Source organism: Carassius gibelio, chromosome A21 (assembly GCF_023724105.1).
Source record: "Carassius gibelio isolate Cgi1373 ecotype wild population from Czech Republic chromosome A21, carGib1.2-hapl.c, whole genome shotgun sequence".
NCBI classification, from domain to species: domain Eukaryota; kingdom Metazoa; phylum Chordata; class Actinopteri; order Cypriniformes; family Cyprinidae; genus Carassius; species Carassius gibelio.
The window spans coordinates 13264122-13279672 of record NC_068391.1 but is presented as its reverse complement, the minus strand read 5'-3'; the positions used below and the strand labels follow the sequence as shown (position 1 = coordinate 13279672).

The following is a 15551-nucleotide window of genomic DNA, read 5'->3' as shown; positions in this document are numbered from 1 at the left end:
ATTTATACACATCATAAAACCAGTTTCTCATTCTTTTGAACAAGTTGCGATTGCTTTTGTACATTCATGCAATTGATTATGCATGTTTATCGGCAGTTTCCTACATTATCAGTTGCTCATGTCATGTTGCTCAAAATGTATTGCATAGTTTTCTGTGCAACAGTCTTACCCTTCAAAACATCTAGTCTTTAGTTCATCATATAAGTCATTAAATGCAAAATGGTTAATCTAGTTGTCAAAAACTGCCTAGCACACTTTTTATATTTATTTTTACACATTATTATTAGACTTTTTGTACATTTGGCATGAATTGTCCAAGTGAATCTTGACTTATGAAGAGAATGTATATGATAAACCAATGATAAACCCTTTCTCTGAAATAGCTCAAAGGTTCATCTCATGAATCTTCAGTTGAAAAGCTTATACTGTATAGACAGAGGACAACACAAGAGTTACACATTCTGAAAATGGACTTATTTTCATATTTGTGTCCATATTTGTTTTTCCTTTTCTATATCACAATGACATTGTAAAGGTTTTTTTTTTTTGGTCAGACTTTGTAAAAGTGTAACTGGGAATTCTATCCAGTCTCTTTCAGTCAATATCCCACATACAGTAATGTGTAAATGTGTACGTTTGAAATGGATATGGCATACATAAGCATATGGCATATTGTTCAATACAGAGGTTTACATCAGATCATCCCTCCAGAGTAAACTGTTATATTGACAACATGACTAAGCAATTTGACTGTCTTATCCGTACACTATGACACAAGGACTTGTCATTCTGATGGCACTGATATGTTCATTGACACAGATATTTACTTTTGAGAGATGAACTAAGGATTTTGAGCAGGAGACTGGCTTTTGCAGGTAATCCATGGTGTTTTGCTATTTGTACGGGTTGTTTTGAGAAATGCACTTTATGTTTTGCAAATTGTGAGTTTGATTCAAGAAATGTACCAAAGCGACTGAGAAAAACTGTAATATGCACCCTTTATGAATAGATAAGGTACAAAGATGAGGGTACTACCCTGATAAGAAGCTGTTGTAGCCCTGAAGGTACTATATTTGCACATTTTATCTGTACATTGAGTATTCAAAGAGAGAACCGAACAAAAATGGTTGCAGTCTTCCTGAAATGGCACTGTGAAAGACTATGATATCAGGTACTTTGTCTATTTAAAATCTAAGTTTAGAAATGTAAAAATAGACTGAAGCATTTAAACTGTGGCTGCTTTGTGTGAAGAAAAAGCCAGAAATTCAAGTTGTTATTCAATGATAATTGTCACGTGTGCTGTAGATCAAAAAAATTATCAAAAATATGGTAAAAACAGTAATATTGTGAAATATTATTACAATTTAAATTCTCTTTTTCTCTTTGAATCTATAAAAAAAAATTGCAGCATTACTCTAGTTTTCAGTTAACACGATCCTACAGAAATCATTCTAATATGCTGATTTGATGCTCAAGAAATGTTTTTACTTTTTTTTTTTACTTTTGATCAGTCTGACTTCGTTATATCCATCCTCAGAGATCAAAGATTGCAGTTTTTGAGAAGATGTGGTCCTACATGAAATCTGCAGACCCTTCTGTATTTGTGAAGACGACAGACGAAGGTGTCGTACGGGTGAGAAAGTCCAAAGGGAAATATGCTTATCTGCTGGAGTCCACAATGAACGAATACATCGAGCAGCGCAAGCCATGTGACACCATGAAGGTGGGAGGAAACCTGGACTCAAAGGGCTATGGAATAGCAACACCCAAAGGATCTGCCCTGAGGTACGCCTGAGCCTCCTAACATTTTAACAAATGTTTTCTTTTTGACAATGTGATTCTTTGAAAATCTGAGAGTTTACACTGGAGAGATGAGGGGATTACAAAAGACAGCTGAAGTGTGAAGAGTTTTCTCTTACAATAATTTAATAAAGTAGCTACAACTAAAGTTAGATTAGACTTTGTCTTTGCTAAAAAGTTCTGTTTGTCGAACTTGAACGTCTCCATTGTAATCTCTCATTTTATGTGTTGACTGGAATTAGTTATAATTGTGTGTTCTGTACCATCAACTCTCATCACAGCAAAATTTGTACTCTTGTTTGTTATGATTCCATCATCAAGAGGAAGATTGTTTATGTTTTTGTGTGAAAACCCCGTCTCATTGTACTTTTGACTGAATGCATTCCATTTCTTCTATTCTTCATAACCTTCATACATGAATCAAAGAACACATCCTTGCGAAGAAGTTCTGACCACAGCGGCCTACAAAGCCCACTGTGTTTTTCTTTAAATGCTAAATCTGATTTGAATAAGAGCTGTGTGCCTGTTCAGCAGAATTGAACTGTAGGGAAGAGTTCCCAAGAATTAATTTCATCATCTAGACTCCATTTAACAATATAAATTATCGTTGCTCGCCAAGGCTGCATCTATTTGATCAAAAATACAGTAAAAATAGTAATATTTGAAATTTCATTAAAATTTAAAATAATTGTTTTCTATTTTAATATATTTTAAGATGTCAATTATTCTTGTGTTGACAAAGCTTATCCACCTTATTTTTCCCGTAAAAGTGTGCGTGGCCATTTGTAAATTTTTGTGTCTGGCTTCCAGTGCCATCGGATTCCAGCTATTTTTAGCAGCAGTTTTTTGCTGGAGTATCTTACTATAGTATTTTAATATATTATCTTTAATATATTATGTATGCACTGGTTTGTAGCACAAGCAGTTTTACCATTTATTGCACTTTCTTATTCTTCTGGTTATTTATGGATAATGACCCGGACGTCTCGACCACTGACAGAAAACTACTTACTTCCACGTTGAAAAATACTTTGGATATTCAGCAGTCATTCCCAGTGTCATGATCCTTCGGAATTCATTCTAATATGCTGATTTGATGCTCAAGACACTTTTCTTATTATTATCAGCGGTGAAAATAGTTTTGTGGCTTAATGTTTTTGTGGTTACTGTGATAATTTTTGTTTAGTAGACTAATCTTTAATAAATAAAAAATAACGGTTCTTTTGAACAGTTACTTTTGATCAATGTAATGCATCCTGTACACATGAAATTGCATATTGATTTAACAAAAATGAGGCACACACAGATAATTTAAGGGAGTTCTTAAAATACAAATACGTATGATTTTAAAGGGTTAGTTCATTGAAAAATGAAAATTATGTCATTAATGACTCATGTCATTCCAAACATGTAAGACCTCCGTTTATCTTCAGAACACAGTTGTAGATATTTTAGATTTAGTCAGAGAGCTCTCAGTCCCTCCATTGAAGCTGTGTGTACGGTATACTGTCCATGTCCAGAAAGGTAAGAAAAACATCATCAAAGTAGTCCATGGCGCATCAGAGGGTCAGTTAGAATTTATCAATCTTTCTATCTTTCATTCATTATCTGGCTCGGCTTGGTGTTCATCTTCAGTCCTCTCTTCACATCAGTTCAGTCAGTGTACTGTTTGAGTCAATGAATTACTCCGGGATATTGGTTTGTTTTAACTCAGATGGAATCTCAGCCACATTAAAAAAAGTTAACAGCTCAAGTCATTTGTGGATTAATGCGTATTGGAGACGAGAACCATTTCAAACGATTCAGTTCGATTTGGTGAACTGATTCAAGAAGATCCGGTTACATCGAGTGATTCGTTCGCGAACTGGATATCACTAAACTGCACAGTTTTGTACTCTCTCACAACAGACACGAAAGAGAAGACAATCCTGAATAAAGTCGTAGTTTTTGACCAAAATGTATTTTCGATGTTTTTTAAAAAATTCTAACTGACCCTCTGATGTCACATGGACTACTTCGAAGATGTTTTTCTTACCTTTCTGGACATTATACAGTACATACATTTTCAATAGAGGGACAGAAAGCTCTCGGAATAAATCTAAAATATCTTACACTGTGTTCCGAAGATGAACGGAGTTATTAATGACATCATTTTCATTTTTGGATGTACTATCCCTTTAAGACCTTTCAAACAGTAACAAAAATTTTCGCTCCTGAAAAAAAAAACACTCCTGAAAAAAAAGAGTAGTCTTTTTTCCAGTCCGGAGCTAATAAATGTAAATCAGATGTTGACCGTTGACTTTTTCACTATCTTTCTCTCAAAAATCCTCTCTTAATGCGCTCCATTTCAGATGTTGAGATGGTCTTATCCACCATTATCCTTCCTGACATTCTTGTTGTCTTGTGTACCCTGCAGATTTCAGATTAATGTTCATGGATGAAGTCTAGCTTTGTTTTAGCCATCCATAAGCACACTGGCCTCTTTCTCCCCCAGTCTCGAGGGGTGCAGAAAGAAGTCAGCGATTTTACTGAGAAAGTCCCCCTCACAAGTGAGAATAGGCTGCATTAAGAATGCTCTGGGCTTAATTGCAGTGGTGGGATTCCCAAAAAATGAAATGTACAGTGAAACAGATTATCCAGAGCTAATCTACAGTAATATCAATTTAATCTGGGGATCCGCTTACTGGACCACGCTGTGACAAAGGGCTTAAATCCAGAGCTAATTCATCCTGTTTCCTCACTTACAATCTGGGTATTGCTTGGTAAAATCTCTCATAATTTGGTCAATTTTTTTTACACTTTAGCACAACACAAGACAACTAATATCACATCAACAAGCCCAGCAGAGCCAGGCACACAGTCAGATCAGTTTTATGTTCTGTTCACTTCCTCTACGACTTAATAGACTCACTTTTATTTGACACAACCTCTGCCTCGCCGTATCATATCACCAATGCTGACCCAGCTTATTTTATTATCATTTCAAGAAACCCAGTAAACCTGGCAGTGTTAAAACTGAACGAGCAGGGCCTGTTGGACAAATTGAAAAACAAATGGTGGTACGACAAGGGAGAGTGTGGCAGCGGAGGAGGTGATTCCAAGGTCAGCCCCAATATGAGCTATCCAGTGGGTAACCAATACCCTGGGGGGGTAACCGGCAACCTCAGTTAACAAACACCTCGGCTGCCGTTTCTACACCAATTGTAAATATTCCAACTCGATTGGTTTTATTCAATACGAATGATACGTTTAAATGATTGGCGGTCAATTTATAACCTTGTCATTTGGGTGTCATACTCAAAATTGTGCAAATCCGAGTGTTTTCGATCTCTTGCCGGTTACCCAAAGTGATATAGTAATACACATCTTGCCGTAGGGAGAAAGGTCACAAAGCTAGATGGAGTATTAATGCATATCACTTTCGCAGTGACAGTTTTCAAACTCTGTGACTGTGCTGTTCTTTCTTTCTTTTCTTTTTTTTTCAAGTTTTTGTTTTCTTTTCTGTTTATCTGTAGACATTTAGAACACATCAAAATATAATTATGGGTGTATGTTTGCTTAAATGCTGAATAACATAAGATAACATGGGTAATGTTATTTATGTTATTTTCCTGGTTGAAGAATCCCCGTAAACCTAGCGGTGTTGAAACTCAATGAGCAAGCCGTCTTAGACAAACTGAAAAACAAATGGTGGTACGATAAGGGGGAGTGTGGAAGCAAGGACTCCGTCAGAAAGGTCAGTTCACTCATTGGTCCCTTCACTCACTTAGAGATCCAGCTTTAGCGCTCTACTAAAGAACCTGTCCTCTTTTCTCTCAAGCACGCACCACAGCCAACGCTTTGTCTCCAATCTGCCATTTACCCAGAGACTTGTGCGCATTGTCATCATGTTGCTGTCTGGCCCTTATTACTTCCCACATTACAAAATAGATGTGATGCTTGTGTTGTATTTATAGAAATAGGCAACATGTGTTTTTTTTCTTCACTCACTTCAGTGCTTCTGCATTGGCACTTAGTTCTTCGCTTGTTGCATTTACAAATTAGTAAGCTTTTCTCACTTATTAGGTCTCATTCACTGCGTTGATACTTATTTGTGCATAAACCCTGAGTGCAAACCTATTCATTCAAATCATCCATTCATCAATAAGTTTACACACTTAAGGATAAAAGTTTGAGGGTAAATGCAGCTGAAATCAATTGTACCCAAACAGATTAAGCTTTTTCTGTTATATTATATTATATTGTGCACACTCTCTCTCTCTCTCTCTCTCTCTATATATATATATATTAGTGGTGGGCCGTTATTGGCGTTAACGTGCTGTGTTAACGCGAGACTCTTATCGGGCGATAAAAAAAAATATTGCCGTTAATCTATTCTCAAAGTTGGGTTGGGAACTGGGTCTATACTAAGCAAGCTATGATGACTTTCACCTTGATATTTTATATAACCGACTAAAAAGATGCTCAGGACAGTTGACGGGCCACTGCTGCGCATCGTCACGAAAGCTAATCTTTTAGACGTGTTGTTAAGCCTTACCGCTTGTCGATTTAAACATTAAAGCATCCAAACACAAGACGTGGAAAAGCTGAACAGAGTAGCTGGTTACTCGCGCGCTGTGTTCGGTTCGGAGAGAGAAAGAGAGCCGCGTATCACGGACAGCGACACTGAACCGAGCTCTCTTATGCGAAGTTCTCCTCGAAGTCCCTCCTGCACCTGAACGAACAAATACAAATCGCAGTTTGAACAAACAAAAAGATGTGAAAGAGCACAATTCAATACTCGCGGTGTTCTGGTGTTCAGGGCTCACGCAGAGAAAGGCGTCTCAAAACACTTGAAAATCGAATTTGCTTATTTTTGCTCTTGTGCAAAAATAAATACATACAAAATATATACAAAATATATACAAATACATACAAAATATGTCAAAATATACACCTTGGAAATTATGCTCGAAAAAACTGTCAGTTATTTCTTAAGTGAAAGTAAACAGTTGAGGAAAAAATGGTTTGTGTATTATATTGGATGCGTTCATCGTCTCTTAAAGGGGGTGTGAAATGCTCATTTTCCCTCAATATCCTGTTAATCTTGAGTACCTATAGAGTAGTACTGCATCCTTCATAACTCCAAAAGGTCTTTAGGTTTTATTATATTCATAAGAGAAAGATAGTCTGTACCGATTTTTCCCGGAAAAACACGACCGGCTGGAGGCGTGATGTGTGGGTGGAGCTAAAGAATCACGAGCGCGAGTAGGCTTTTGCGTTGAGAGCATGTGGAAGCTGTTACATTACCGTGAGGAAAAAAAACCATCATCCAAAACAAACCATGGCTAACAGTCAGATTCAGCCGTTTATTTATGATCCAGAATCAGATCCAGAGGCTGAAACTGAATGAGAGCAGCAGCAGCAACGACTCGCTCCGAGCGGGGCTCGAACCCGGGTCTCCGGCATGGGAGGGGACGCACTAACAAGGAGGCAGAGATATTTGAAGCAGTTTTACTCACCGCATGCGGTTCCAACACACAATCGTGACCCTTTTTCGTTGGGATTGCATCATCCTTAAGAAATAAACGATACACAAATTCGTCAAACTGGGCCTTGTTTGTAAAACAAGCATCTTTGAAATAGAGGGAACAAACAAAAACACTTGCACAACTCCGTTGATGCTCTGTAAAAATAAACTCCATCCACTGGTCCCTTAATGCTGTTTTTTTTGGTAACCTGTGCAGGGTTGTCTTGCCCTGGCAACCAAAAACACACTTCTTTTGTGACTTTTCGCGACGCTCTCGCTCTGATCACTGAATCGCTCTGATCAGTGAAATGTCTGTGCTCTGCTCTACGGGAGCGTGCGCTCTTCCGGCAGAAGTGCCTTAGGACCCATATAAGGAAATTCCGCTCCATCTAACGTCACACAGAGCCATACTCGTAAAAAACTTTCCGAGACTTGTGTCAAACCGGAAGGAGTATTTTTGGAACAGAAATACTCCTTCAAACGTACAACTTAATTTTTGAAACTTTGTCCATGTTTAGCATGGGAATCCAACTCTTTAACAGTGTAAAAAACTCAGTATGCATGAAATAGCATTTCACCCCCCCCTTTAAAGGGACTGTGCCTAATTTAGCTACTGGCTGCTGTAATGTTAATCCAAGAAAATGAAAGAAAGAAAATCACTCACTGCTCTTGACTGCATTACTTTGTAGTTTTAACAGTCAAACCAAAAATTATTCAGACACCAGATATAATTTTTGATATATATATATAGCAAAACTGTAATAATGTGAGAAATGTTGAAGGTGTCTGAATAAATGTAGGTTTGATTGTATATTTCATTTTTACACTAAAGACTATCCAATGCTATTTTACATTTAATTATTTGGTTTCTGTAAATTGAAACCAACAAACTTGAAAAAAACTTAAACATTGTGTAAATAGCACAAATAAATAAAAATAAATGAACATACAAATTAAACAATTTCAAACAGGGCCCACTGGTACAACCTTCACCGGGTCCCAGCTGACCCCAGCTACGGCAATTCGAATGAGCAATTTTAATCTATATTAATCTAGATTAATTTCAAGATCACAGTGAGATTAATCTAGATTAAAAAAATGAATCTATGCCCACCACTAGTATATATACAGTATATATATAAAACAAAATGTCAAATTTGTTGTTTTGATTCAAGAGAAAATGTATTTTCATATTATTTTAATATATAACTATGAAAAGACATTTTACTTATAAATATAAAATGTATAAAAATCTGCTTGCCTATGTAGTTTGCATCATCGGTAAGGTGTATACTGAGAACTGAGGTCTTGTTTATATCACTGTATTAGTTCACTGAGGCGCGTTAAGCATCGTTGAGGAATCCAGGAGTGTGACGTAAGAGGGAAACCTTAGTAGGCTATTACAACTCAGCGTTACACAAGCCATGATATAAAATTAAAACTAAGCAACCATAAAACCAGATATGTTTTAGATGTAATGTTAATTTTGATCAGCGTAGAGTAAAAAAGCATTACTTTTCCGCGTATACATATACTGGCCCTGATAATCATAAATAATATAGTTCTACTAACGGCTTGCTCCATTTCTGCAAATCAGTTTTTGTGAATGAATGACTTGCTCTACCTGTTGCTTTGGTCTCCTGAAAATACAAGAACTTTTAAGCATTTAACATTTGTCATTATTTTTAATCCATAGTGGTGATTGTTTGAAATCATCACCACACTTGGATTTAATAATTATATTTTCATATTCATCCTGTTATTCTGTATAGGGCCCCAAGACACACCAAGAATTTACATTTTTCATTTTTAAAATACATCTTAGTATTCACATCTGTTTAAAACTATTAATCAGATATAAAATTTATACACAGAAGAGGAGGTTAATGACTATTAACCAATACTGACCAAAATTGTAATATTAAATAGTAGATTATCTAAATTAGCACTATTTCAAATGCATATTACCGGTACCTATATTCAGCTCTTTTAATCTGGTGCTTTTTTATACATGAACTCATAGAAGTAATACCCACCTTGCCTTTGGTGGTTTTTATCAACATTTTTTATGGACAATGTATTTGATTTCTCTACATATATAATCAATAGAATTTCAAAAAATTACAACAAACCAGTATGAAAACGTTAGGTGCTCAGTAGTAGTGGTTTAGTGTTATTTTCTCTTCATGGTATCTGCTCATATCAACAGCAACATTTAAAATCTAAATCCATCCATCTATCGCTTGAGTAAATGGCAGTATGGAGAGAAAAGCGTTTCCAGGAAATGCCCTCTAACTAATCCAGTGCTCTTCCCCATAAGAGTCCTTCAATGCTGTCTCTGTCCAAAGACAATGTGCATGCCAGTGGATGAGACCTCAATATGGTTGCCAAACAGATGCATGTCACTGACTCCCACCACTCCTGACATGACGTCTCTGCCACCAGAGACAGAGAGAGATGCCAAAGGCTCTTAGTTATGACCTTTGGATGAGACCCCTTAAAACACAGAAATCAAGAAATGTTAAAAACAAGGCCAAAAAAAATAATCATGGTTTACACCTGCATGGTTTTGTACTATATATTTTAAATCAAAGGTATAGATATTGTTTAAATGTAAAAAGGGAAATATCTTAATTAGATTAATATTTTATTATATTTTTGTATTTTTATAATTCTTTGTTAAGCATTAAACCAATATGCAGAGACAGACAGAATTTACTGAGAGATTAATGTTTGTTTCAAGCTTGCAACTGACGCATGCATTTGCATGACTTAGGCAGTTCTTTTTTTACTCATTTTATATACTGTGACAGAATGAATATTATGAGTTAGCTATTTAAATATATAGTGAATTAATAAATATCTATATTTTTTTTATGTGTACTTAGCCTTATATCTTTAAATATCATTTTGGGTGTTGGTTGTTTCATGTATTGAGTAACTGTTATAGTAAGAGATAATTTATGTATGTTGCTCTCCTGCAGATGTGTGTTTGTGTAACAGATCACACTGCGAGTATTTGATTGTCATCTCTGCTCTGCAGGATAAGACCAGCGCTCTGAGCCTCAGTAATGTGGCTGGAGTTTTCTACATTCTGATTGGTGGGCTTGGGCTGGCCATGTTGGTAGCCCTGGTTGAGTTCTGTTACAAATCCAGAATCGAGTCTCAAAGGATGAAGGTGTGTAAAAACCATGATAATCTACCCCTTTCAGCATCTACAGCCCAGATCTGTCCACATTTAATTATGGGCTTTATGTTTGGCACTTATAATGTTTTATAACTGCTATCGTATACTCACCTCACTTCCTCTGGGGGATCTGGCAGAGGAACGTGTTGGCATTTAAGAGGTAATTTTAGGTGGGTGTAAACATCATAACACCCACTGCGCCTCTCTCTAATCCTGGAGCGCATTACTCCCGAATGCTTACAAAATTAAGACAAATACAGCGACTTATATAATAATAATAAATTTAATAAGCCACAAACCCATGTGATGACTCATAATTTTTATTTAAGGTCCTTCAAAGGGAAATCTGAGAAGTCATTTTTAAGGCATGGTTATGAAACACATGGTGTTACCTAAATATATCTTTCAGGCAGTGTGTAGGAAAGTTTAAATGTAAATTTTTGAGTCAATTTAGAGGAATAGTTCACCCCCAAAAAATGTACTCACCCTCAGGCATTCCAAGATGTAGATGAGTTTGTTTATTCATCAAATTTGGAAAAACTTAGCATTACATCACTTGCTCAACAGTGGATCCTCTGCAGTGAATGGGTGCCGTCAGAATGAGATTCCAAACAGACGATAAAAGCATCATAAGTAATTTACACGACTTCAGTCCATCAGTTAATATATTTGAAGTGAAAAAGCTAAAAGGTTTATAAGAAACAAATCCATCACTAAGATGTTTTAACATTAAACTGATGCTTCTGGAAAAAATGTAAATCCATAATCCATAATAATGCTTCCTCCAGTGAAAAAGTCCATTCCGTTGTCATCTCACTTCAAAATCCACATGCAGGCATAACTGTTTTTACATATAAACGGTGCTTGTTCTGTGCACATTTATCTCAATTTCTCTAAAAGCAATGGAATGGATAGAGGGTTTACTAGAAGTTTAAAACATCTTGATGGATTTCTTTATTATAAATACACAGCTTTTTTTGCTTGACAAGACACTGATTGGTGGACTTGAGTTATGTTGATTACCTGTGGATTATTGTGATGTTTTAATGATCTGTTTGGACTATTATTCTGATGGCACCCATTCACTGCAGAGGATTCACTTCTGAGAAAGTGATGTACTGCTAAATTCTCCAAATCTTAAAATCTCCAAATGTTGCTATGAAAAAAAAAAAACCTAATTTACATCTTGGATGTCCTGAGGGTAAGTACATTTTTAGCAAATTATCATTTTTGGGTGAAGTATTTCTTTGAGTCTTATACTGCTTATAAGTATTTTAACCATATATTTTGTATCATCTTTTCAGCTACATGCCACTATTCACCAATGACAATCACAGAACAGCCACACTTAGAATATCACTGCAACAAATCTTTGTTGCTTGCAGGCCAATTAGTCTGAATCAGCCCGATCAACATAATCCCCAGCAATCCACAGAAGTATGCTGGATTTAAATCATTTATTCGTCAAGGATGTACAAGCCAACATACACATCATTAGCTCCAGTTTCAAGCCTACGGGGTTTCATTATGTAAAACTGCTACATGAGAGAGTGGCTTCAAGTAAGTGTGGCACTGGTCTCATCATTGCTGCACTTGATGGTTGTTATTTTTCAACATTTCTTATCATGGATCATTGCCCGCACTGGCTGGAGCAAATCCTCAGATCAAGTGAAATGTGTAATTGAGGTCAGAGCTGTTGCGTAGAGTTAGCCGGCTTCAAAACAAAACCATTTTGCTGTTTGTGCTGCAATGCCTGTTCAATACGTTATGTCTGAGCTTTGTGTTTCTTTTCTCCTAGCAAATCATTGATGCGGCCATGCTCAGCCCCACACTGAGTAGGATGGGCACTGGTGGCGAGAACGGACGTGTGATGGCCCATGACTTCCCCAAATCGGCACAGACTCTGCCCTGTATGGGCCAGGCAGCTGCCATGGGCCTCAGCACCACTGGGATGTAAACGGCCATCAGCCTCTCTGAGATATGGGGACATCAGGAGATCGCTGGAAAGAGTGGGAACAAGCAGACACTGCAGCGTACAGCTCACCTGCCACTGAAGTACTGCCAGATGGATTCATGGACACACTCTGGGCTCCAAATCAAATTAGATAAGAGAGAGGAAAATCACTTTTCTAATATTAAGATGTTTTTGTCTTTTCTTTTGGAACTACTCTGGTGCAATAAGGAGACCGTGTGTGCGGTGTTTTTGTATGAGCATCATTTTTGACAAAACTGAGAGGTTTTCCTCAATCTCATAAATTACTGACGATTGAACTGCAGTGTTTCTTTATTGTCTTGTTTCCCCCAAATAATTTCTAACTGTGTTCATTTTCATCTGCCTTATCATATATCTTTGACACACATCTCTGGAACATTTTTACCCAGAGTACTCTTCATCCATAGTTACATCATTATTTATCAGATAGTTTAAGGAATAGTTCTCCCAAAAATAAACATTTGCTGTCTAACATGTACTTTGAATGAATTTGTTTCTTTATTGGAACAGATTTGGAAAATTTTGCATTACGTCATTTGCCAATGGATCCTCTGCAGTGAATGGGTGCCATCATAATGAGAGTTCAAAAAAGCTCAATAAAAATATCACAATAATCGACAACTAATCCACATGATTCCAGTCCATCAATTAATGTCTTGTGAAGTGAAAAGCTTCATTAATTGATGGACTGGAGTCGTGATGAATATCATGTGGATGGTGGCACCCATTCACTGTAGAATATCCATTGGTGAGCAAGTGATGTAATGCTAAATTTCTCCAAACCTATTCCAGTGAAGAAATAAACTCATCTACTTGAATGGCCTGAGTTAATTTTTTGTTAATTTTCCTTTTTTGGGGTGACCTTAGGGTGAAGTATGCAATCTCTGAAAAACAACAAACAAATAGTCTAAATTAAACAAAAAAATTGGGTTAGGATGCTGACCAAAAAGTGCTTAATTGCCTTGAGAAAGTATTCATAAATATTTCACGTTTTATGTTGCTGCCTTTTGTTAACCTGCTTTAAATGTTTTCCCACATCAATCTACACTCCGTACACCAAACTGACAAAGCAATAACAGAATTGTCACAAATTCATATGTTTATTAAAATGAAAAAAAAAAATGAAATAAGTACATTGCATAAGTATTCATACCCTTAGCTACATATATTGTCTTTTTTTGTTTGATTCAACAAACTTTGCTCATCATTGGCAATTATCTGCCATCCTTCTCCAGAAATATTTGACTGGGTTCAATCCCAGGCTCTGGCTGGACCACTCAAAGACATTCACATTCACACATTGTCCTGCTGGAAGGTTCTGGAAGAATGCTCTAGACTAGGTTTTGATTAACACATCTCATCTCAATATTTTGATGCATTGAGTGTTCCTTCTACTTTGATGAGTCCCTCAGTCCCTGCTGCTGGAAAACAGCCCCACTTCAAACTTCTTCCATTAAGGGGGTAATGGTTACATTATTCTGTGAACCTTCAATGAAGCAGAACCCTTTTCTGAACTCTTTTCCAGGTTTGCGTGGCCTGACGTAAACCTGTTTCTGAGCTTTTTGTCCCCAGGGCTTGGTTTTTGCTCTGATATGCATTATAAGCTGTTATACCTATTATTAAGACATGACATCTGCCTTTCTAAATCATACCCATTCAGTTGAATTTGTCACAGGTTAATTTCACGTAAAGTGTAGTAACATTTACAAGTAATATAAATGCCCCTGAGCTAAATTCTCAAATTTAAAGCAGTTTAACATAAGGCAGTAACATAAAAAAAAAACTTTTGCAAGGCACTGTATACAGATGGTGCATATAAATCTGGTAATAGAAAAAGTATTTTAAAGGGACAGTACACCCAACATTGGAAATTTATTCACCCACATCTTGTTCCAAACCTGTATTACCTTTTTTGTGAACTGTAAAAGAATATATTTTGAAAAATGTCTCTCCACACCCCATCCCATCTCCAGTGACTTGTCATTGTATGAAAGAAGAAATTTTTTTTTTGAAACATTATTTTGCAGAAACTAAAAATATATTAATATGTTCCGCAAAAGAAAGAAAACCATACAGGTTTGGAAGGTGAGTAAATGATGTCAGAATTTTTATATAAAATTTTATAATTAAAATAATAATAAAAAACTACACTTCACCTTTTAGAAACGATTATGAATGGAATGAAAGTTTGTTTGATGTCGTCAAATGAAAAGCAAGGAAGAATGCTAACATCAGTGTGTCTTCAAATGTCTTCCTTTCCAACCAGTTTGATTGGTGAGCCAAGGTGACTTCTTCCATAGGTTTGGAGAGGCTTGTCATAGTTACTCCTTTAGCTCAGTCTCACACTTCACTTATGAACACTTTGGATCAATCACCATTTCCCAATCCATGCTCAATTAATGCTGCTCGATAGAGTCTGTGAATTAAAGATGAGAAAGAAGAGGGGGTCGTAGACTATGCAGGCAGCTCTGCTTTTTTGGTTTACTGTTCTGTCACTTCGGTTCTGTCTCCCTTTCTTGGTTTACATGACATTTTTCTGTTGAAGTAGCTGATGATATGTATAATGCATCATTCCCACACTGAAGCGCTAATGACGTCACTGTACACAAATTCATGGGCAGCATGAGCACTCAGGAGACCATCTACTTAAAAGTCCTAAAGCTTTGGTTTGTAATATTGTCATAACAGTTGAATATTGTCGTGCAAACAAATTCCATGAAAAGTATTTTAAGGAAATCTTCCTAATAGGTGACACACAGACATCAACATATAAATTGCTCATGCTGTGAGATTAATAAGGTGGTTTAATAGAATGACTCTTAACAGTCCATTTGAGAGGAACAAAGCACTGTGGCGATGTCTTGTTTGCTTGTTGTCAGTGGTTGCTTTATGCTCTAATAACTACTAACTCCCTTTTGGATACATAGACAGGAAACAAATGATGTCAGTTGATGATACTCAAACCTATTGAATTTTAAACGAAGACTAACTTTTTAGTTTTGAGGTGCCACATCAGGCTTTATGTTTCTGGATGCACTGATTCAAACACAGAACAGGATGTG

The 15551-nt window shown here is 36.5% G+C and overlaps 1 protein-coding gene across 4 annotated transcripts in view; it reads left to right on the top strand.

The window, feature by feature from the left end:
• Positions 1-15097, top strand: part of LOC127941683 (glutamate receptor 1-like) — a 52978-nt gene extending 37881 nt beyond the window's left edge. For 2 of the 4 annotated variants that reach the window (XM_052537030.1, XM_052537031.1), the window contains 4 exons: positions 1538-1785; positions 5422-5536; positions 10353-10487; positions 12295-15097. In XM_052537030.1, coding sequence (XP_052392990.1) covers positions 1538-1785; positions 5422-5536; positions 10353-10487; positions 12295-12453 — 657 coding nt within the window. In that variant the 3' untranslated portion in view covers positions 12454-15097. Of the gene's footprint in view, positions 1-1537; positions 1786-4787; positions 4903-5421; positions 5537-10352; positions 10488-12294 lie in introns of those variants that run through there. The other 2 variants (XR_008149133.1, XM_052537029.1) reach the window with 2 other exon arrangements.
• Positions 15098-15551: the final 454 nt, after the last annotated feature.